Source organism: Oncorhynchus nerka, linkage group LG3, assembly GCF_034236695.1.
Source record: "Oncorhynchus nerka isolate Pitt River linkage group LG3, Oner_Uvic_2.0, whole genome shotgun sequence".
Lineage (NCBI taxonomy): Eukaryota > Metazoa > Chordata > Actinopteri > Salmoniformes > Salmonidae > Oncorhynchus > Oncorhynchus nerka.
The window spans coordinates 86,806,440-86,833,381 of NC_088398.1; the positions used below are offsets into that span (position 1 = coordinate 86,806,440).

The window sequence follows — 26,942 nt, forward strand, 5'->3', positions numbered from 1 at the left end:
CGGAATGCGGTGCCATTTGGGATGCATCCTGTGTTCTGTGACCTCGAGCAGAGCAGATTAATTCCGTTCTGCATCCCACAATGAGCAGTGTGAGAGGGAGATGTTTTTTTTAACGTTCTGAGAAAATATAGCTGTTCTAAGAACGTTTATTTTTAGGTTACAGGAAGGTTCTGAGAATGTTTTACTCTGGTTCCTTTAAAGTTTTTTTTATTAAGGCAGGGCTTAAAGGGGATGGACTGGAGGCTGAGCTTAATAATGGACTGGAGGAGGCAGGGCTTAATAATGGACTGGAGGAGGCAGGGCTTAAAGGGGATGGACTGGAGGAGGCAGGGCTTAATAATGGACTGGAGGAGGCAGGGCTTAATAATGGACTGGAGGAGGCAGGGCTTAATAATGGACTGGAGGAGGCAGGGCTTAAAGGGGATGGACTGGAGGAGGCAGGGCTTAAAGGGGATGGACTGGAGGAGGCAGGGCTTAATAATGGACTGGAGGCAGGCTTAAAGGGGATGGACTGGAGGCAGGGCTTAAAGGGGATGGACTGGAGGAGGCAGGGCTTAATAATGGACTGGAGGAGGCAGGGCTTAAAGGGGATGGACTGGAGGAGGCAGGGCTTAATAATGGACTGGAGGAGGCAGGGCTTAATAATGGACTGGAGGAGGCAGGGCTTAATAATGGACTGGAGGAGGCAGGGCTTAATAATGGACTGGAGGAGGCAGGGCTTAAAGGAATGGACTGGAGGAGGCAGGGCTTTAAAGGAATGGACTGGAGGAGGCTGGACTGGAGGCAGGGCTTAATAATGGACTGGAGGAGGCAGGGCTTAATAATGGACTGGAGGAGGCAGGGCTTAATAATGGACTGGAGGAGGCAGGGCTTAATAATGGACTGGAGGAGGCAGGGCTTAATAATGGACTGGAGGAGGCAGGGCTTAAAGGGGATGGACTGGAGGAGGCAGGGCTTAATAATGGACTGGAGGAGGCAGGGCTTAATAATGGACTGGAGGAGGCAGGGCTTAAAGGGGATGGACTGGAGGAGGCAGGGCTTAAAGGGGATGGACTGGAGGAGGCAGGGCTTAATAATGGACTGGAGAAGGCAGGGCTTAATAATGGACTGGAGGAGGCAGGGCTTAAAGGGGATGGACTGGAGGAGGCAGGGCTTTAAAGAGAATGGACTGGAGGAGGCAGGGCTTAAAGGGGATGGACTGGAGGAGGCAGGGCTTAAAGGGGATGGACTGGAGGAGGCAGGGCTTTAAAGGGGATGGACTGGAGGAGGCAGGGCTTAATAATGGACTGGAGGAGGCAGGGCTTAATAATGGACTGGAGGAGGCAGGGCTTTAAAGGGGATGGACTGGAGGAGGCAGGGCTTAATAATGGACTGGAGGAGGCAGGGCTTAAAGGGGATGGACTGGAGGAGGCAGGGCTTAATAATGGACTGGAGGAGGCAGGGCTTAATAATGGACTGGAGGATGGGCTTAAGGGATGGACTGGAGGAGGAGGGCTTAAAGGGGATGGACTGGAGGAGGCAGGGCTTAATAATGGACTGGAGGAGGCAGGGCTTAATAATGGACTGGAGGAGGCAGGGCTTAATAATGGACTGGAGGAGGCAGGGCTTAAAGGGGATGGACTGGAGGAGGCAGGGCTTAAAGAATGGACTGGAGGAGGCAGGGCTTAATAATGGACTGGAGGAGGCAGGGCTTAAAGGGGATGGACTGGAGGAGGCAGGGCTTTAAAGGGGATGGACTGGAGGAGGCTGGACTGGAGGAGGCAGGGCTTAATAATGGACTGGAGGACTGGAGGAGGCAGGGCTTAATAATGGACTGGAGGAGGCAGGGCTTAATAATGGACTGGAGGAGGCAGGGCTGGACTGGAGGAGGCAGGGCTTAATAATGGACTGGAGTCGGCAGGGCTTAATAATGGACTGGAGGAGGCAGTGCTTAATAATGGACTGGAGGAGGCAGTGCTTAATAATGGACTGGAGGAGGCAGGGCTTAAAGGGGATGGACTGGAGGCTGAGCTTAATAATGGACTGGAGGAGGCAGGGCTTAAAGGGGATGGACTGGAGGAGGCAAGGCTTAATAATGGACTGGAGAAGGCAGGGCTTAATAATGGACTGGAGGAGGCAGGGCTTAATAATGGACTGGAGGAGGCAGGGCTTAATAATGGACTGGAGAAGGCAGGGCTTAAAGGGGATGGACTGGAGGAGGCAGGGCTTAATAATGGACTGGAAGAGGCAGGGCTTTAAAGGGGATGGACTGGAGGAGGCAGGGCTGGTGGTCCTCTATATCCCCCTACAGCAGTGGACCTACAGTAGTGGTCCTACAGTAGTGGTCCTCTATACCTCCTCTACAGTAGTGGTCCTCTATATTCTCCTACAGTAGTGGTCCTACAGTAGTGGTCCTACAGTAGTGGTCCTTCATACCTCCTCTACAGTAGTGGGCCTCTATATCCCTCTACAGTAGTGGGCCTCTATATCCCCCTACAGTAGTGGGCCTCTATATCCCCCCCTACAGTAGTGGTCCTCTATATCCCCCCCTACAGTAGTGGTTCTCTATATCTCCCCTACAGTACAGCAGAGAAATGATAGAACCCCTCTCTCTCTCTCATTCTCCATCCACAGTTACCATGGACACAGAAACAGCTGTGGTGTTTCTAACCCTATAACCCTTTCTTTCTCTCTCTCTCTCTCTCTCTCATTCTCCATCCACAGTTACCATGGACACAGAAACAGCGGTGGCGTTTCTAACCCTATAACCCTTTCTCTCTCTCTCTCTCTCTCTCATTCTCCATCCACAGTTACCACGGACACAGAAACAGCAGTGGTGTTTCTAACCCTATAACCCTTTCTCTCTGTCTCTCTCATTCTCCATCCACAGTTACCACGGACACAGAAACAGCGGTGGTGTTTCTAACCCTGTAACCCTTTCTCTCTCATTCTCCATCCACAGTTACCACGGATACAGAAACAGCTGTGGTGAATGCCACATACTCAACCAAGGAGGAGGCCAAAGTGTGAGTAGAGTCATCTGTTGGTGGTATTACTGTGTTTAAATGATGTCACTATCAGTATGGCAGAAACATTAGAATATTTATTCAACTAGGGGATAATTAGTCTAAGACTAGTCAGATATGCTCAGACAGTGTTTTGGCACTGAAGAAGAGTATCAGAGCCACCCTAACCCTTTTTATATATATTTTTTAACCTTTATTTAACTCGGCAACTCAGAGCCCTTGCCCTCTCCTTTTCTAACTCTCTTCCTCTCGTTAACCCTAACCCTCTCCTCTCACAGAGCCATAGAGAAATTGACTCTCCTCTCCCCTCACAGAGCCATAGAGAAGTTGACTCTCCCCTCTCAGAGCCATAGAGAAATTGACTCTCCTCTCCCCTCACAGAGCCATAGAGAAGTTGGCTCTCCTCTCCCCTCACAGAGCCATAGAGAAGTTGACTCTCCTCTCCCCTCTCAGAGCCATAGAGAAGTTGACTCTCCTCTCCCCTCTCAGAGCCATAGAGAAGTTGACTCTCCTCTCCCCTCTCAGAGCCATAGAGAAGTTGACTCTCCCCTCTCAGAGCCATAGAGAAATTGACTCTCCTCTCCCCTCACAGAGCCATAGAGAAGTTGACTCTCCCCTCTCAGAGCCATAGAGAAATTGACTCTCCTCTCCCCTCACAGAGCCATAGAGAAGTTGACTCTCCTCTCTCAGAGCCATAGAGAAGTTGACTCTCCTCTCCCCTCACAGAGCCATAGAGAAGTTGACTCTCCTCTCTCAGAGCCATAGAGAAGTTGACTCTCCTCTCCCCTCTCAGAGCCATAGATAAATTGACTCTCCCCTCTCAGAGCCATAGAGAAGTTGGCTCTCCTCTTCCCTCACAGAGCCATAGAGAAGTTGGCTCTCCTCTCCCCTCACAGAGCCATAGAGAAGTTGACTCTCCCCTCTCAGAGCCATAGAGAAGTTGACTCTCCCCTCACAGAGCCATAGAGAAGTTGGCTCTCCTCTCCCCTCACAGAGCCATAGAGAAGTTGACTCTCCCCTCTCAGAGCCATAGAGAAGTTGACTCTCCTCTCCCCTCACAGAGCCATAGAGAAGTTGACTCTCCTCTCTCAGAGCCATAGAGAAGTTGACTCTCCTCTCCCCTCACAGAGCCATAGAGAAATTGACTCTCCTCTCCCCTCACAGAGCCATAGAGAAGTTGACGGGTCAGCAGTTTGAGGGCTACTCCTTCAGGGTGTCGTACATCCTGGATATGGATGCAGCTCCGCCCCTACAGGCCCCACGGATGCGTCGGGGATGTCGGTCGTCCAGGGACCAGGACGGGCCCCAGCCAGGGCCCTCGGGGGGCTTCGGAGGGCCCCGACACAAACAGCATGACTTCCCCCTCCGCATGCTGGTCCCCACACAGTTCGTAGGAGCCATCATCGGCAAGGAGGGCCTAACCATCAAGAACGTCACTAAACAGACACAGTCCAAGTACGCTGTTGGATCAGAATGGGTCTATCTGCAATAGACACCGTCCTATGTTGGTCAAATATCCAATATGAAGTATGGGGTTAATTACATTTCAGTTAAATCAGTTGCTGAATTAACATGGCATTGACCCCAAACTTGAATATGATTATGTATGCAGTCTCAGCCTTTCAGTGACCTGTCTGTCTCTGTCCCTCAGGGTGGACAGCCTTTCAGTGACCTGTCTGTCTCTTTCCATCAGGGTGGACAGCCTTTCAGTGACCTGTCTGTCTCTCTCCATCAGGGTGGACAGCCTTTCAGTGACCTGTCTGTCTCTCTCCATCAGGGTGGACAGCCTTTCAGTGACCTGTCTGTCTCTCTCCATCAGGGTGGACAGCCTTTCAGTGACCTGCTGTCTCCCTCCATCAGGGTGGACAGCCTTTCAGTGACCTGTCTGTCTCTCTCCATCAGGGTGGACAGCCTTTCAGTGACCTGTCTGTCTCTCTCCATCAGGGTGGACAGCCTTTCAGTGACCTGTCTGTCTCTCTCCATCAGGGTGGACAGCCTTTCAGTGACCTGTCTGTCTCTCTCCATCAGGGTGGACAGCCTTTCAGTGACCTGTCTGTCTCTCTCCATCAGGGTGGACAGCCTTTCAGTGACCTGTCTGTCTCTCTCCATCAGGGTGGACAGCCTTTCAGTGACCTGTCTGTCTCTCTCCATCAGGGTGGACAGCCTTTCAGTGACCTGTCTGTCTCTGTCCCTCAGGGTGGACAGCCTTTCAGTGACCTGTCTGTCTCTTTCCATCAGGGTGGACAGCCTTTCAGTGACCTGTCTGTCTCTCTCCCTCAGGGTGGACAGCCTTTCAGTGACCTGTCTGTCTCTCTCCATCAGGGTGGACAGCCTTTCAGTGACCTGTCTGTCTCTCTCCATCAGGGTGGACAGCCTTTCAGTGACCTGCTGTCTCCCTCCATCAGGGTGGACAGCCTTTCAGTGACCTGTCTGCCTCTCTCCATCAGGGTGGACAGCCTTTCAGTGACCTGTCTGTCTCTCTCCATCAGGGTGGACAGCCTTTCAGTGACCTGTCTGTCTCTCTCCATCAGGGTGGACAGCCTTTCAGTGACCTGTCTGTCTCTCTCCATCAGGGTGGACAGCCTTTCAGTGACCTGTCTGTCTCTCTCCATCAGGGTGGACAGCCTTTCAGTGACCTGTCTGTCTCTCTCCATCAGGGTGGACAGCCTTTCAGTGACCTGTCTGTCTCTCTCCATCAGGGTGGACAGCCTTTCATGTGACCTGTCTGTCTCTCTCCATCAGGGTGGACAGCCTTTCAGTGACCTGTCTGTCTCTGTCCCTCAGGGTGGACAGCCTTTCAGTGACCTGTCTGTCTCTGTCCCTCAGGGTGGACAGCCTTTCAGTGACCTGTCTGTCTCTGTCCCTCAGGGTGGACAGCCTTTCAGTGACCTGTCTGTCTCTCTCCATCAGGGTGGACAGCCTTTCATGTGACCTGTCTGTCTCTCTCCATCAGGGTGGACAGCCTTTCAGTGACCTGTCTGTCTCTCTCCATCAGGGTGGACAGCCTTTCAGTGACCTGTCTGTCTGTCTCCCTCAGGGTGGACAGCCTTTCAGTGACCTGTCTGTCTCTCTCCATCAGGGTGGACAGCCTTTCAGTGACCTGTCTGTCTCTCTCCCTCCGGGTGGACAGCCTTTCAGTGACCTGTCTGTCTCTCTCCATCAGGGTGGACAGCCTTTCAGTGACCTGTCTGTCTCTCTCCATCAGGGTGGACAGCCTTTCAGTGACCTGTCTGTCTCTCTCCATCAGGGTGGACAGCCTTGCAGTGACCTGTCTGTCTCTCTCCATCAGGGTGGACAGCCTTTCAGTGACCTGTCTGTCTCTCTCCATCAGGGCGGACAGCCTTTCAGTGACCTGTCTGTCTCTCTCCATCAGGGTGGACATCCATCGTAAGGAGAATGTGGGAGCAGCAGGGAAGCCCATCACCATCCACGCCACCCCAGAGGGCTGCTCCTCTGCCTGCCGCATGATCCTGGATATCATGCAGAAAGAGGCCAGCGAGACCAAGGAGTGAGTCTACTATAGCATCCCTACTATACCTTTACTACACCCCAACACCCTCACTACTACACCCCTACTATACCATTACTACACCCTCACTACAACACCCCTACTATACCATTACTACACCCTCACTACTACACCCCTACTATACCATTACTACACCCTCACTACTACACCCCTACTATACCATTACTACACCCTCACTACAACACCCCTACTATACCATTACTACACCCCTACTATACTCTCACTACTACAGCCCTACTACTCCCAACACCCTCACTACTACACCCCTGCTATACCTTCACTACACCAACACCCTCACTACTACACCCCTACTACCCCCAACACCCCCACTACTATGCCCTACTATACCCTCACTACTACACCCCAACTATACCATTACTACACCCCTACTATGCCCTCACTACTACACCCTACTACCCCCAACACCCTCACTACTATGCCCTACTATACCCTCCTGCTACACCCTACTACTACCCCAACACCCCCCACTACTATACCCCTACTATACCCTCACTACACCAACACCCTCACTACTACACCCCTACTACCCCCAACACCCCCCACTACTATGCCCTACTATACCCTCACTACACCAACACCCTCACTACTACACCCCTACTACCCCCACACCCCCACTACTACACCCTACTACCCCCAACACCCCCACTACACCCTGCTATACCTTCACTACACAACACCCTCACTACTACACCCTACTACCCCCAACACCCCCCACTATTATACCCCTACTATACCCTCACTACTACACCCCTACTATACCTTTACTACACCCCTACTATACCCTCACTTACTACACCCCTACTATACCCTCACTACTACACCCCTACTACCCCCAACACCCTCACTACTACACCCCTACTATACCTTTACTACACCCCTACTATACCCTCACTACTACACCCCTACTACCCCAACACCCTCACTACTACACCCCTACTATACATTCACTACTACACCCTACTACCCACCCCCACTACACCCCTACTACCCCCTACTATACCTTTACTACACCCCTACTATAGCCTCACTACTACACCCCTACTACCCCCAACACCCTCACTACTACACCCCTACTACCCCCAACACCCCCACTACTATACCCTACTATACCCTCACTACTACACCCTACTACCCCCAACACTCCCACTACTATACCCCTACTATAGCCTCACTACTACACCCTACTACCCCCAACACCCTCACTACTACACCCCTACTACCCCCAACACCCCCACTACTATACCCCTGCTATACCTTCACTACACCAACACCCTCACTACTACACCCTACTACCCCCAACACCCCACTATTATACCCCTACTATACCCTCACTACTACACCCCTACTATACCTTTACTACACCCTACTATACCCTCACTACTACACCCCTACTACCCCCAACACCCTCACTACTACACCCCTACTATACCTTTACTACACCCCTACTATACCCTCACTACTACACCCCTACTACCCCCAACACCCTCACTACTACACCCCTACTATACATTCACTACTACACCCTACTACCCCCAACACCCCACTACTACACCCCTACTATACCTTTACTACACCCTACTATAGCCTCACTACTACTACTACCCACTACTACCCCCCTAACACCCTCACTACTACACCCCTACTACCCCCAACACCCCAACACTACTATACCCTACTATACCCTCACTACTACACCCCCTACTACCCCAACACTCCCACTACTATACCCCTACTATAGCCTCACTACTACACCCCTACTACCCCCTACTAACACCCTCACTACTACACCCCTACTACCCCCAACACCCCCACTACTATACCCCTACTATACCCTCACTACTACACCCCTACTATACCATTACTACACCCCTACTATATTCTCACTACTACAGCCCTACTACTCCCAACACCCTCACTACTACACCCCTGCTATACCTTCACTACACCAACACCCTCACTACTACACCCCTACTACCCCCAACACCCCCACTACTATACCCTACTATACCCTCACTACTACACCCCAACTATACCATTACTACACCCCTACTATACCCTCACTACTACACCCCTACCCCCAACACCCCCACTACTATACCCCTACTATACCCTCACTACTACACCCCTACTATACCCTCACTACTACACCCTTACTACACCCCAACTATACCATTACTACACCCCTACTATACCCTCACTACTACACCCCAACTATACCATTACTACACCCCTACTATACCCTCACTACTACACCCCTACTACCCCCCAACTATACCATTACTACTACACCCCTACAACACCCCAACACTCCACCATTTGGGAGGCCTACATCAGAGCGCGACATCACGTCATCAGAGCTCAACGTATGTTGAACACTGAACCAGAGACCTCGGTTCGTTGTGTTGAACACTGAACCAGAGACCTCGGTTCGTTGTGTTGAACACTGAACCAGAGACCTCGGTTCGTTGTGTTGAACACTGAACCAGAGACCTCGGTTCGTTGTGTTGAACACTGAACCAGAGACCTCGGTTCGTTGTGTTGAACACTGAACCAGAGACCTCGGTTCGTTGTGTTGAACACTGAACCAGAGACCTCGGTTCGTTGTGTTGAACACTGAACCAGAGACCTCGGTTCGTTGTGTTGAACACTGAACCAGAGACCTCGGTTCGTTGTGTTGAACACTGAACCAGAGACCTCGGTTCGTTGTGTTGAACACTGAACCAGAGACCTCGGTTCGTTGTGTTGAACACTGAACCAGAGACCTCGGTTCGTTGTGTTGAACACTGAACCAGAGACCTCGGTTGGTTGTGTTGAACACTGAACCAGAGACCTCGGTTCGTTGTGTTGAACACTGAACCAGAGACCTCGGTTCGTTGTGTTGAACACTGAACCAGAGACCTCGGTTCGTTGTGTTGAACACTGAACCAGAGACCTCGGTTCGTTGTTTTTGTAAAGTTGTGACAGTTTGATTTGTTTGATTTGTGTTGCAGTTTATATTCAGAACCACATTCCTGTAAAGCTTAGAGAGGATCTCATGTTAAATACTGTTGAGTAATATGGTTCATCTGTCTCACTTAAAGCCCATTCTGGTGGGAAGCTGCTATAGACCAGTCAGTATCTGGATAATGTTAAATACTGTTGAGGTAATATGGCTACAGGTTCATCTGCCTCACCTAAAGCCCATTCTGGTGGGAACCTGCTATAGACCACCAAGTTGCTAACAGTCAGCATCTGGATAACATGTGTGAAATGCTTGATAATATATGTGATATCAACAGAGGTATATTTTCTGGGGGATTTAAATATTGACAGGCTTTCATCAAGCTGTCCAATCAGGAAAAAACTTCTAACTGTAACCAGTGCCTGCAACCTGGTTAAGGATATCAGTCAACCTACCAGGGTAGTTACAAACAGCACAGGAATGAAATCATCAACATGTATGCATCACATCTTTACTAATGCTGCAGAAATCAGCTTGAAAGTGGTATCCAGATGCATAGGTTGTAGTGATCACAATATAGTAGCCATATCTAGGAAAACCAAAGCTCCAAAGGCTGGGCCTAAAGTGTATAAGAGGTCATACAAGAAGTTTTGTAGTGATTCATATGTTTGCTGGTCCGAGGTGTAGGAGCAAACAGACGCACGATGCACTTGACACATTATTCCATGAAGAAAATGACTGTAAAAACTTAAATCCTGTTCAATTGATGTGGAATTGAAAAATGTTATGGTTGAGAGGAATACGGCATTTACATGTTATATTATAGTCCTTTAGCTCTTATCCAGAGCAACTTATAGTAGTGAGTGCATGCATTTCCATACTGGTCCCCCTTTGGAATCGAACCGACAACCCTGGCGTTGCAAGTGCTAGCCACTTTAATAATAATAAATTGGATGTAATAAATGTATCACTGGTCACTTTAAACTATGCCACTTTATATAATGTTTACATACCCTACATTACTCATCTCATATGTACAGTGGGGAGAACAAGTATTTGATACACTGCCGATTTTGCAGGTATTCCTACTTACAAAGCATGTAGAGGTCTGTCATTTTTATCATAGGTACACTTCAACTGTGAGAGATGGAATCTAAAACCAAAATCACATTGTATGATTTTTAAGTAATTAATTTGCATTTTATTGCATGACATAAGTATTTGATCACCTACCAACTAGTAAGAATTCTGGCTCATTACCTGTATTAACTGCACCTGTTTGAACTCTTTACCTCTATAAAAGACACCTGTCCACACACTCAAACAGACTCCAACCTCTCCATAATGGCCAACACCAGAGAGCTGTGTAAGGACATCAGGGATAAAATTGTAAACCTGCACAAGGCTGGGATGGGCTACAGGACAATAGGCAAGCAGCTTGGTGAGAAGGCAACAACTGTTGGCGCAATTATTAGAAAATGGAAGAAGTTAAAGATGACGGTCAATCATGAGGAGGGATCAGCCCAGAACTACACGGCAGGACCTGGTCAATGACCTGAAGAGAGCTGGGACCACAGTCTTAAAGAAAACCATTAGTAACACACTACGCCATAATGGATTAAAATCCTGCAGCGCAAGCAAGGTCCCCCTGCTCTAGCCAGCGCATGTCCAGGCCCGTCAGAAGTTTGCCAATGACCATCTGGATGATCCAGAGGAGGAATAGGAGAAGGTCATGTGGTCTGATGAGACGAAAATAGAGCTTTTTGGTCTAAACTCCACTCGCCGTGTTTGGAGGAAGAAGGATGAGTACAACCCCAAGAACACCATCCCAACTATGAAGCATGGAGGTGGAAACATCATTCTTTGGGGATGCTTTTCTGCAAAGGGGACAGGACGACTGCACCGTATTGAGGGTAGGATGGATGGAGCCATGTATTGCGAGATCTTGGCCAACAACCTCCTTCCCTCAGTAAGAGCATTGAAGATGGGTCGTGGCTGGGTCTTCCAGCATGACAACGACCCGAAACACACAGCCAGGGCAACTAAGGAGTGGCTCCGTAAGAAGCATCTCAAGATCCTGGAGTGGCCTAGCCAGTCTCCAGACCTGAACCCAACAGAACATCTTTGGAGGGAGCTGAAAGTCTGTATTGCCCAGCTACAGCTGGGCCTTAAAAAAACACCCTGCTGCAGTGTGTGCAAACCTGGTCAAGAACTACAGGAAACATACGATCTCTGTAATTGCAAACAAAGGTTTCTGTACAAAATATTAAGTTCTGCTTATCTGATGTATCAAATACTTATGTCATGCAATAAAATGCAAATGAATTACTTAAAAATCATACAATTAGATTCCGTCTCTCACAGTTGAAGTGTACCTATGATAAAAATTACAGACCTCTACATGCTTTGTAAGTAGGAAAACCTGCAGTGTGTCAAATACTTGTTCTCCCCACTGTATGTACTGTACTCTATACCATCTACTATGTGTATATATATTATGGCACTGTAGGGGCCCCCAGAGACAGGTGGCCGTGAGGGGACTGGTGGAGCGAGCACTGTATATACTGTACTCTATACCATCTACTGCATCTTTATGTAATACATGTATCACTAGCCACTTTAAACTATGACACTTTGTTTACATACCCTACATTACTCATCTCATATGTATATACTGTACTCTATACCATCTACTGCATCTTGCCTATGCCGTTCTGTACCATCACTCATTCATATATCTTTATGTACATATTCTTTATCCCTTTACACTTGTGTGTATAAGGTAGTAGTTGTGGAATTGTTAGGTTAGATTACTCGTTGGTTATTACTGCATTGTCAGAACTAGAAGCACAAGCATTTAGCTACACTCGCATTAACATCTGCTAACCATGTGACCATTAACATCTGCTCACCATGTGACCATTAACATCTGCTCACCATGTGACCTTTAACATCTGCTCACCATGTGACCATTAACATCTGCTAACCATGTGCATGTGACAATAACATTTGATTTGGTTTGATTTCCTATGCTCTACCAACTGAGCCACATGGGTATGGCAAACGTACTGCAAATGGAGAAATCATGTGATTTAAACTGAATAAAAATAAGAAACTATATTATGAAACAAAGATAAATTATATAAAGAATGATAGTAAAAAGCTTTGTAGCACCTTAAATTATATTTTAAAAAACTCTAACACTACACATCCAAGTATAACTGACCACATTAACACAAACACTAACACTACACATCCAAGTATAACTGACCACATTAACACTAACACTACACATCCAAGTATAACTGACCACTATGAAACACTAACACTACACATCCAAGTATATCTGACCACATTATGAAAGACTAACACTAACACTACACATCCAAGTATAACTGACCACATTATGAAACACTAACACTACACATCCAAGTATATCTGACCACATTATGAAACACTAACACTACACATCCAAGTATAACTGACCACATTATGAAACACTAACACTACACATCCAAGTATATCTGACCACATTCTGAAACACTAACACTACACATCCAAGTATATCTGACCACATTCTGAAACACTAACACTACACATCCAAGTATAACTGACCACATTATGAAACACTAACACTACACATCCAAGTATATCTGACCACATTATGAAACACTAACACTACACATCCAAGTATATCTGACCACATTATGAAACACTAACACTACACATCCAAGTATAACTGACCACATTATGAAACACAAACACTAACACTACACATCCAAGTATAACTGACCACATTCTGAAACACTAACACTACACATCCAAGTATAACTGACCACACAACTAACACTACACATCCAAGTATAACTGACCACATTATGAAACACTAACACTACACATCCAAGTATAACTGACCACATTATGAAACACTAACACTACACATCCAAGTATATCTGACCACATTCTGAAACACTAACACTACACATCCAAGTATAACTGACCACATTCTGAAACACTAACACTACACATCCAAGTATATCTGACCACATTATGAAACACTAACACTACACATCCAAGTATAACTGACCACATTCTGAAACACTAACACTACACATCCAAGTATAACTGACCACATTATGAAACACTAACACTACACATCCAAGTATAACTGACCACATTCTGAAACACTAACACTACACATCCAAGTATAACTGACCACATTATGAAACACTAACACTACACATCCAAGTATAACAGACCACATTATGAAACACTAACACTACACATCCAAGTATAACTGACCACATTCTGAAACACTAACACTACACATCCAAGTATAACTGACCACATTATGAAACACTAACACTACACATCCAAGTATAACTGACCACATTCTGAAACACTAACACTACACATCCAAGTATAACTGACCACATTATGAAACACTAACACTACACATCCAAGTATAACTGACCACATTATGAAACACTAACACTACACATCCAAGTATAACTGACCACATTATGAAACACTAACACTACACATCCAAGTATATCTGACCACATTATGAAAGACTAACACTACACATCCAAGTATAACTGACCACTATGAAACACTAACACTACACATCCAAGTATAACTGACCACATTATGAAACACTAACACTACACATCCAAGTATAACTGAAACACCACATCCAAGTATGAAACACTAACACTACACATCCAAGTATAACTGACCACATTATGAAACACTAACACTACACATCCAACACTATAACTGACCACATTATGAAACACTAACACTACACATCCAAGTATAACTGACCACATTATGAAACACTAACACTACACTACATCCAAGTATATGACCACATTATGAAACACTAACACTACACATCCAAGTATAACTGACCACATTATGAAACACTAACACTACACATCCAAGTATAACTGACCACATTATGAAACACTAACACTACACATCCAAGTATATCTGACCACATTATGAAACACTAACACTACACATCCAAGTATATCTGACCACATTATGAAACACTAACACTACACATCCAAGTATAACTGACCACATTCTGAAACACTAACACTACACATCCAAGTATAACTGACCACATTATGAAACACAAACACTAACACTACACATCCAAGTATAACTGACCACATTCTGAAACACTAACACTACACATCCAAGTATAACTGACCACATTATGAAACACTAACACTACACATCCAAGTATAACTGACCACATTATGAAACACTAACACTACACATCCAAGTATAACTGACCACATTATGAAACACTAACACTACACATCCAAGTATAACTGACCACATTATGAAACACTAACACTACACATCCAAGTATAACTGACCACATTCTGAAACACTAACACTACACATCCAAGTATAACTGACCACATTATGAAACACTAACACTACACATCCAAGTATAACTGACCACATTCTGAAACACTAACACTACACATCCAAGTATAACTGACCACATTATGAAACACTAACACTACACATCCAAGTATAACTGACCACATTATGAAACACTAACACTACACATCCAAGTATAACTGACCACATTATGAAACACTAACACTACACATCCAAGTATAACTGACCACATTATGAAACACTAACACTACACATCCAAGTATAACTGACCACATTATGAAACACTAACACTACACATCCAAGTATAACTGACCACATTATGAAACACTAACACTACACATCCAAGTATAACTGACCACATTCTGAAACACTAACACTACACATCCAAGTATAACTGACCACATTATGAAACACTAACACTACACATCCAAGTATAACTGACCACATTATGAAACACTAACACTACACATCAAGTATAACTGACAAACACTAACACTACACATCCAAGTATAACTGACCACATTATGAAACACTAACACTACACATCCAAGTATATTATGAAACACTAACACTACACATCCAAGTATATCTGACCACATTATGAAACACTAACACTACACATCCAAGTATAACTGACCACATTATGAAACACTAACACTACACATCCAAGTATAACTGACCACATTATGAAACACTAACACACACATCCAAGTATAACTGACCACATTATGAAACACTAACACTACACATCCAAGTATAACTGACCACATTATGAAACACTAACACTACACATCCAAGTATAACTGACCACATTATGAAACACTAACACTACACATCAAGTATATCTGACCACATTATGAAACACTAACACTACACATCCAAGTATAACTGACCACATTATGAAACACTAACACTACACATCCAAGTATAACTGACCACATTATGAAACACTAACACTAACACATCCAAGTATAACTGACCACATTATGAAACACTAACACTACACATCCAAGTATAACTGACCACATTATGAAACACTAACACTAACACACATCCAAGTATAACTGACCACATTATGAAACACTAACACTACACATCCAAGTATAACTGACCACATTATGAAACAAACACTAACACTAACTGACCACATTATGAAACACTAACACTACACATCCAAGTATAACTGACCACATACACTACATCCAAGTATATCTGACCACATTATGAAACACTAACACTACACATCCAAGTATAACTGACCACATTATGAAACACTAACACTACACATCCAAGTATAACTGACCACATTATGAAACACTAACACTACACATCCAAGTATAACTGACCACATTATGAAACACTAACACTACACATCCAAGTATAACTGACCACATTATGAAACACTAACACTACACATCCAAGTATAACTGACCACATTATGAAACACTAACACTACACATCCAAGTATAACTGACCACATTATGAAACACTAACACTACACATCCAAGTATAACTGACCACATTATGAAACACTAACACTACACATCCAAGTATAACTGACCACATTATGAAACACTAACACTACACATCCAAGTATAACTGACCACATTATGAAACACTAACACTACACATCCAAGTATAACTGACCACATTATGAAACACTAACACTACACATCCAAGTATAACTGACCACATTATGAAACACTAACACTACACATCCAAGTATAACTGACCACATTATGAAACACTAACACTACACATCCAAGTATAACTGACCACATTATGAAACACTAACACTACACATCCAAGTATAACTGACCACATTATGAAACACTGTATAACTGACTTCTGAAAGACTAACACTACACATCCAAGTATAACTGAAACCACATTATGAAACACTAACACTACACATCAAGTATAACTGACCACATTATGAAACACTAACACTACACATCCAAGTATAATTGACATCTACATTCTGAAACACTAACACTACACATCCAAGTATAACTGACCACATTATGAAACACTAACACTACACATCCAAGTATAACTGACCACATTATGAAACACTAACACTACACATCCAAGTATAACTGACCACATTATGAAACACTAACACTACACATCCAAGTATAACTGACCACATTATGAAACACTAACACTACACATCCAAGTATAACTGACCACATTATGAAACACTAACACTACACATCCAAGTATAACTGACCACATTATGAAACACCACTACACATCCAAGTATGACATTAACACTAACACTACACATCCAAGTATAACTGACCACATTATGAAACACTAACACTACACATCCAAGTATAACTGACCACATTATGAAACACTAACACTACACATCCAAGTATAACTGACCACATTATGAAACACTAACACTACACATCCAAGTATATCTGACCACATTATGAAAACTAACACATCCAAGTATAACTGACCACATTATGAAACACTAACACTACACATCCAAGTATAACTGACCACATTATGAAACAAACACTAACACTACACATCCAAGTATAACTGACCACATTATGAAACACAACACTACACATCCAAGTATATCTGACCACACTTATGAAACACAAACACTACACATCCAAGTAACACTAACATCCAAGTATAACTGACCAAACACTAACACTATCCAAGTAAACACTAACACTACACATCCAAGTATAACTGACCACATTATGAAACACTAACACTACACATCCAAGTATAACTGACCACATTATGAAACACTAACACTACACATCCAAGTATAACTGACCACATTATGAAACACTAACACTACACATCCAAGTATAACTGACCACATTATGAAACACTAACACTACACATCCAAGTATAACTGACCACATTCTGAAACACTAACACTACACATCCAAGTATAACTGACTACACAAGTTAACTGAAACATAACACAACACTACACATCCAAGTATAACTGACCACATTCTGAAACACTAACACTACACATCCAAGTATAACTGACCACATTATGAAACACTAACACTACACATCCAAGTATAACTGACCACATTATGAAACACTAACACTACACATCCAAGTATAACTGACCACATTCTGAAACACTAACACTACACATCCAAGTATATCTGACCACATTATGAAACACTAACACTACACATCCAAGTATAACTGACCACATTATGAAACACTAACACTACACATCCAAGTATATCTGACCACATTATGAAACACTAACACAACACATCCAAGTATAACTGACCACATTCTGAAACACTAACACTACACATCCAAGTATAACTGACCACATTATGAAACACTAACACTACACATCCAAGTATAACTGACCACATTATGAAACACTAACACTACACATCCAAGTATAACTGACCACATTATGAAACACTAACACTACACATCCAAGTATAACTGACCACATTATGAAACACTAACACTACACATCCAAGTATAACTGACCACATTATGAAACACTAACACTACACATCCAAGTATAACTGACCACATTATGAAACACTAACACTACACATCCAAGTATATCTGACCACATTATGAAACACTAACACTACACATCCAAGTATAACTGACCACATTATGAAACACTAACACTACACATCAAGTATAACTGACCACATTATGAAACACTAACACTACACATCCAAGTATAACTGAAACACTAACATACACATCCAAGTATAACTGACCACATTCCTGAACACTAACACTACACATCCAAGTATAACTGACCACATTATGAAACACTAACACTACACGTCCAAGTATAACTGACCACATTATGAAACACTAACACTACACATCCAAGTATAACTGACCACATTATGAAACACTAACACTACACATCCAAGTATAACTGACCACATTATGAAACACTAACACTACACATCCAAGTATAACTGACCACATTCTGAAACACTAACACTACACATCCAAGTATAACTGACCACATTATGAAACACTAACACTACACATCCAAGTATAACTGACCACATTATGAAACACTAACACTACACATCCAAGTATAACTGACCACATTATGAAAGACTAACACTACACATCCAAGTATAACTGACCACATTATGAAACACTAACACTACACATCCAAGTATAACTGAAACACCACATTCTGATAACTGACCACTATGAAACACTAACACTCCAATCCAAGTATAACTGACCACATTATGAAACACTAACACTACATCCAAGTATAACTGACCACATTATGAAACACTAACACTACACATCCAAGTATAACTGACCACATTATGAAACACTAACACTACACATCCAAGTATATCTGACCACATTATGAAACACTAACACTACACATCCAAGTATAACTGACCACATTATGAAACACTAACTTACACATCCAAGTATAACTGACCACATTATGAAACACTAACACTACACATCCAAGTATAACTGACCACATTATGAAACACTAACACTACACATCCAAGTATAATGACCACATTATGAAACACTAACACTACACATCCAAGTATAACTGACCACATTATGAAACACCACACTACACATCCAAGTATAACTGACCACATTATGAAACACTAACACTACACATCCAAGTATAACTGACCACATTATGAAACACTAACACTACATCCAAGTATAACTGACCACATTATGAAACACACTAACACTACACATCCAAGTATATCTGACCACATTATGAAACACTAACACTACACATCCAAGTATAACTGACCAATTATGAAACACTAACACTACACATCCAAGTATAACTGACCACATTATGAAACACTAACACTACACATCCAAGTATAACTGACCACATTATGAAACACTAACACTACACATCCAAGTATAACTGACCACATTATGAAACACTAACACTACACATCCAAGTATACACATCCAAGTATAACTGACCACATTAACACTAATACTACACATCCAAGTATAATTGACCACATTATGAAACACTAACACTACACATCCAAGTATAACTGACCACATTATGAAACACTAACACTACACATCCAAGTATAACATTATGAAACACTAACACACACATCCAATGTATATCATCCAAGTATAACTGACCACATTATGAAACACTAACACTACACATCCAAGTATATCTGACCACATTATGAAACACTAACACTACACATCCAAGTATAACTGACCACATTCTGAAACACTAACACTACACATCCAAGTATAACTGACCACATTAACACTAACACTACACATCCAAGTATATCTGACCACATTATGAAACACTAACACTACACATCCAAGTATAACTGACCACATTATGAAACACTAACACTACACATCCAAGTATAACTGACCACTATGAAACACTAACACTACACATCCAAGTATAACTGACCACATTCTGAAAGACTAACACTACACATCCAAGTATAACTGACCACATTATGAAACACTAACACTACACATCAAGTATAATGACCACATTCTGAAACTACTACACATCCAAGTATAACTGACCACATTATGAAACACTAACACTACACATCCAAGTATAACTGACCACATTATGAAACACTAACACTACACATCCAAGTATAACTGACCACATTATGAAACACTAACACTACACATCCAAGTATAACTGACCACATTATGAAACACTAACACTACACATCCAAGTATATCTGACCACATTCTGAAACACTAACACTACACATCCAAGTATAACTGACCACATTATGAAACACTAACACTACACATCCAAGTATAACTGACCACATTATGAAACACTAACACTACACATCCAAGTATAACTGACCACATTATGAAACACTAACACTACACATCCAAGTATAACTGACCACATTATGAAACACTAACACTACACATCCAAGTATAACTGACCACATTATGAAACACTAACACTACACATCCAAGTATAACTGACCACATTATGAAACACTAACACTACACATCCAAGTATAACTGACCACATTATGAAACACTAACACTACACATCAAGTCCAAGAAACACTATACACATCCAAGTATATCTGACCACATTATGAAACACTAACACTACACATCCAAGTATAACTGACCACATTATGAAACACTAACACTACACATCCAAGTATAACTGACCACATTATGAAACACTAACACTACACATCCAAGTATAACTGACCACATTATGAAACACTAACACTACACATCCAAGTATAACTGACCACTATGAAACACTAACACTAACACTACACATCCAAGTATAACTGAAACACACATTCCAAGTATAACTGAAACACTAACACTACACATCCAAGTATAACTGACCACATTATGAAACACTAACACTACACATCCAAGTATAACTGACCACATTATGAAACACTAACACTAACACATCCAAGTATATCTGACTTATGAAACACTAACACATTATAACTGAAACACTAACACTACACATCCAAGTATAACTGACCACATTATGAAACACTAACACTACACATCCAAGTATATCTGACCACATTATGAAACACCACTAACAACACTACACATCCAAGTATAACTGACCACATTATGAAACACTAACACTACACATCCAAGTATAACTGACCACATTAAACACTAACTGACATCCAAGTATAACTGACCACATGAAACACTAACACTACACATCCAAGTATAACTGACCACATTATGAAACACTAACACTACACATCCAAGTATAACTGACCACATTATGAAACACTAACACTACACATCCAAGTATAACTGACCACATTATGAAACACTAACACTACACATCCAAGTATATCTGACCACATTCTGAAACACTAACACTACACATCCAAGTATAACTGACCACATTATGAAACACTAACACTACACATCCAAGTATAACTGACCACATTATGAAACACTAACACTACACATCCAAGTATAACTGACCACATTATGAAACACTAACACTACACATCCAAGTATAACTGACCACATTCTGAAACACTTACACATCCAAGTATAACTGAAATTATGAAACACTAACACTACACATCCAAGTATAACTGACCACATTATGAAAGAAACACTAACACTACACATCCAAGTATAACTGACCACATTCTGAAACACTAACACTAGTCCAAGTATAACTGACCACATTATGAAACACTAACACTACACATCCAAGTATAACTGACCACATTATGAAACACTAACACTACACATCCAAGTATAACTGACCACATTATGAAACACTAACACTACACATCCAAGTATATCTGACCACATTCTGAAACACTAACACTACACATCCAAGTATAACTGACCACATTATGAAACACTAACACTACACATCCAAGTATAACTGACCACATTATGAAACACTAACACTACACATCCAAGTATAACTGACCACATTCTGAAACACTAACACTACACATCCAAGTATAACTGACCACATTCTGAAACACTAACACTAACACTACACATCCAAGTATAACTGACCACATTCACACTAACACTAACACATCCAAGTATAACTGACCACATTATGAAACACTAACACTACACATCCAAGTATAACTGACCACATTATGAAACACTAACACTACACATCCAAGTATATCTGACCACATTCTGAAACACTAACACTACACATCCAAGTATATCTGACCACATTATGAAACACCAAGTAACACTACACATCCAAGTAAGTATAACTGACCACATTATGAAACACTAACACTACACATCCAAGTATAACTGACCACATTATGAAACACTAACACTACACATCCAAGTATATCTGACCACATTATGAAACACTAACACTACACATCCAAGTATAACTGACCACATTATGAAACACTAACACTACACATCCAAGTATAACTGACTTATGAAACACTACATTATAACTGAAATTCAAACACTAACACTACACATCCAAGTATAACTGACCACATTATGAAACACTAACACTTATGAAACATCCAAGTATAACTGACCACATTATGAAACACTAACACTACACATCCAAGTATAACTGACCACATTATGAAACACTAACACTACACATCCAAGTATAACTGACCACATTATGAAACACTAACACTACACATCCAAGTATAACTGACCACATTATGAAACACTAACACTACACATCCAAGTATAACTGACCACATTATGAAACACTAACACTACACATCCAAGTATAACTGACCACATTATGAAACACTAACACTACACATCCAAGTATAACTGACCACATTATGAAACACTAACACTACACATCCAAGTATAACTGACCACATTATGAAACACTAACACTACACATCCAAGTATAACTGACCACATTATGAAACACTAACACTACACATCCAAGTATAACTGACCACATTATGAAACACTAACACTACACATCCAAGTATATCTGACCACATTATGAAACACTAACACTACACATCCAAGTATAACTGACCACATTATGAAACACAAACACTACACATCCAAGTATATCTGACCACATTCTGAAACACTAACACTACACATCAAGTATAACTGACCACATTCTGAAACACTAACACTACACATCCAAGTATAACTGACCACATTCTGAAACACTAACACTACACATCCAAGTATATCTGACCACATTCTGAAACACTAATAACACATAAACACTAACACTCCAAGTATAACTGACCACATTCTGAAACACTAACACTACACATCCAAGTATAACTGACCACATTCTGAAACACTAACACTACACATTTACATTACATTTAAGTCATTTAGCAGACGCTCTTATCCAGAGCGACTTACAAACATCCAAGCATTCACCTTATGACCTCCAGTGGAACAGTAGTGCATCTAAATCTTTTCAGGGGAGGGGGTGAGAGGGATTACTTTATCCTATCCTAGGTATTCCTTAAAGAGGTGGGGTTTCAGGTGTCTCCGGAAGGTGGTGATTGACTCCGCTGTCCTGGCGTCGTGAGGGAGTTTGTTCCACCATTGGGGGCCAGAGCAGACTAACAGTTTTGACTGGGCTGAAACGGGAACTGTACTTCCTCAGTGGTAGGGAGGCGAGCAGGCCAGAGGTGGATGAACGCAGTGCCCTTGTTTGGGTGTAGGGCCTGATCAGAGCCTGGAGGTACTGAGGTGCCGTTCCCCTCACAGCTCCGTCCAAGCAAGCACCATGGTCTTGTAGCGGATCCAAGCTTCAACTGGAAGCCAGTGGAGGGAGCGGAGGAGCGGGGTGACGTGAGAGAACTTGGGAACACTGAACACCAGACAGGCTGCGGCGTTCTGGATGAGTTGTAGGGTTTAATGGCACAGGCAGGAGCCCAGCCAACAGCGAGTTGCAGTAATCCAGACGGGAGATGACAAGTGCCTGGATTAGGACCTGCGCCGCTTCCTGTGTGAGGCAGGGTCGTACTCTGCGGATGTTGTAGAGCATGAACCTACAGGAACGGGCCACCGCCTTGATGTTAGTTGAGAACGACAGGGTGTTGTCAGGATCACGCCAAGGTTCTTAGCGCTCTGGGAGGAGGACACAATGGAGTTGTCAACCGTGATGGCGAGATCATGGAACGGGCAGTCCTTCCCGGGAGGAAGAGCAGTTCCGTCTTGCCGAGGTTCAGCTTGAGGTGGTGATCCGTCATCCACACGGATATGTCTGCCAGACATGCAGAGATGCGATAACGCCACCTGGTCATCAGAAGGGGAAAGGAGAAGATTAATTGTGTGTCGTCTGCATAGCAATGATAGGAGAGACCATGTGAGGTTATGACAGAGCCAAGTGACTTGGTGTATAGCGAGAATAGGAGAGGGCCTAGAACAGAGCCCTGGGGACACCAGTGGTGAGAGCACGTGGTGTGGAGACGGATTCTCGCCACGCCACCTGGTAGGAGCGACCTGTCAGGTAGGACGCAATCCAAGCGTGGGCCGCGCCGGAGATGCCCAACTCGGAGAGGGTGGAGAGGAGGATCTGATGGTTCACAGTATCGAAGGCAGCCGATAGGTCTAGAAGGATGAGAGCAGAGGAGAGAGAGTTAGCTTTAGCAGTGCGGAGCGCCTCCGTGATACAGAGAAGAGCAGTCTCAGTTGAATGACTAGTCTTGAAACCTGACTGATTTGGATCAAGAAGGTCATTCTGAGAGAGATAGCGGGAGAGCTGGCCAAGGACGGCACGTTCAAGAGTTTTGGAGAGAAAAGAAAGAAGGGATACTGGTCTGTAGTTGTTGACATCGGAGGGATCGAGTGTAGGTTTTTTCAGAAGGGTGCAACTCTCGCTCTCTTGAAGACGGAAGGGACGTAGCCAGCGGTCAGGGATGAGTTGATGAGCGAGGTGAGGTAAGGGAGGAGGTCTCCGGAAATGGTCTGGAGAAGAGAGGAGGGGATAGGGTCAAGCGGGCAGGTTGTAGGGCGGCCGGCCGTCATCAAGACGACCACATTTCATCTGGAGAGAGAGGGGAGAAAGAGGTCAGAGCACAGGGTAGGGCAGTGTGAGCAGAACCAGCGGTGTCGTTTGACTTAGCAACGAGGATCGGATGTCGTCGACCTTCTTTTCAAAATGGTTGACGAAGTCATCTGCAGAGAGGAGGAGGGGGAGGGGGAGGAGGATTCAGGAGGGAGGAGAAGGTTGCAAAGAGCTTCCTAGGGTTAGAGGCAGATGCTTGGAATTTAGAGTGGTAGAAAGTGGCTTTAGCAGCAGAGAGAAAGAGGAAAATGTAGAGAGGAGGGAGTGAAAGGATGTCAGGTCCGCAGGGAGGCGAGTTTCCTCCATTTCCGCTCGGCTGCCCGGAGCCCTGTTCTGTGAGCTCGCAATGAGTCGTCGAGCCACGGAGGCGGGAGGGGAGGACCGAGCCGGCCTGGAGGATAGGGGACATAGAGAGTCAAAGGATGCAGAAAGGGAGGAGAGGAGGGTTGAGGAGGCAGAATCAGGAGATAGGTTGGAGAAGGTTTGAGCAGAGGGAAGAGATGATAGGATGGAAGAGGAGAGAGTAGCGGGGAGAGAGAGCGAAGGTTGGGACGGCGCGATACCATCCAAGTAGGGGCAGTGTGGGAAGTGTTGGATGAGAGCGAGAGGGAAAAGGATACAAGGTAGTGGTCGGAGACTTGGAGGAGTTACACATCCAGGTTAGTGGAAGAACAGCATCTAGTAAAGATGAGGTCGAGCGTATTTCCTGCCTTGTGAGTAGGGGGGGAAGGTGAGAGGGTGAGGTCAAAAGAGGAGAGGAGTGGAAAGAAGGAGGCAGAGAGGAATGAGTCAAAGGTAGGCGTGGGGAGGTTAAAGTCGCCCAGAACTGTGAGAGGTGAGCCGTACACATCCAAGTATAACTGACCACATTATGAAACACTAACACTACACATCCAAGTATAACTGACCACATTATGAAACACTAACACTACACATCCAAGTATAACTGACCACATTATGAAACACTAACACTACACATCCAAGTATATCTGACCACATTCTGAAACACTAACACTAACACTACACATCCAAGTATAACTGACCACATTCTGAAACACTAACACTACACATCCAAGTATAACTGACCACATTCTGAAACACTAACACTAACACTACACATCCAAGTATATCTGACCACATTAACACTAACACTACACATCCAAGTATAACTGACCACATTATGAAACACTAACACTACACATCCAAGTATATCTGACCACATTATGAAACACTAACACTAACACATCCAAGTATATCTGACCACATTATGAAACACTAACACTACACATCCAAGTATAACTGACCACATTATGAAACACTAACACTAACACTACACATCCAAGTATATCTGACCACATTATGAAACACTAACACTACACATCCAAGTATAACTGACCACATTATGAAACACTAACACTACACATCCAAGTATAACTGACCACATTATGAAACACTAACACTACACATCCAAGTATAACT

At 43.4% G+C, this 26,942-nt stretch overlaps 1 protein-coding gene across 1 annotated transcript in view; it reads left to right on the forward strand.

Annotated features, from left to right (window-relative positions):
• LOC115127422 (insulin-like growth factor 2 mRNA-binding protein 2) overlaps nucleotides 1-26,942 on the forward strand; it is a 133,749-nt gene that overhangs the window by 58,423 nt on the left and 48,384 nt on the right. Inside the window, 3 exon segments of the mRNA XM_065016395.1 lie at nucleotides 2,942-3,005; nucleotides 4,170-4,460; nucleotides 6,379-6,513. Coding sequence (XP_064872467.1) covers nucleotides 2,942-3,005; nucleotides 4,170-4,460; nucleotides 6,379-6,513 — 490 coding nt within the window.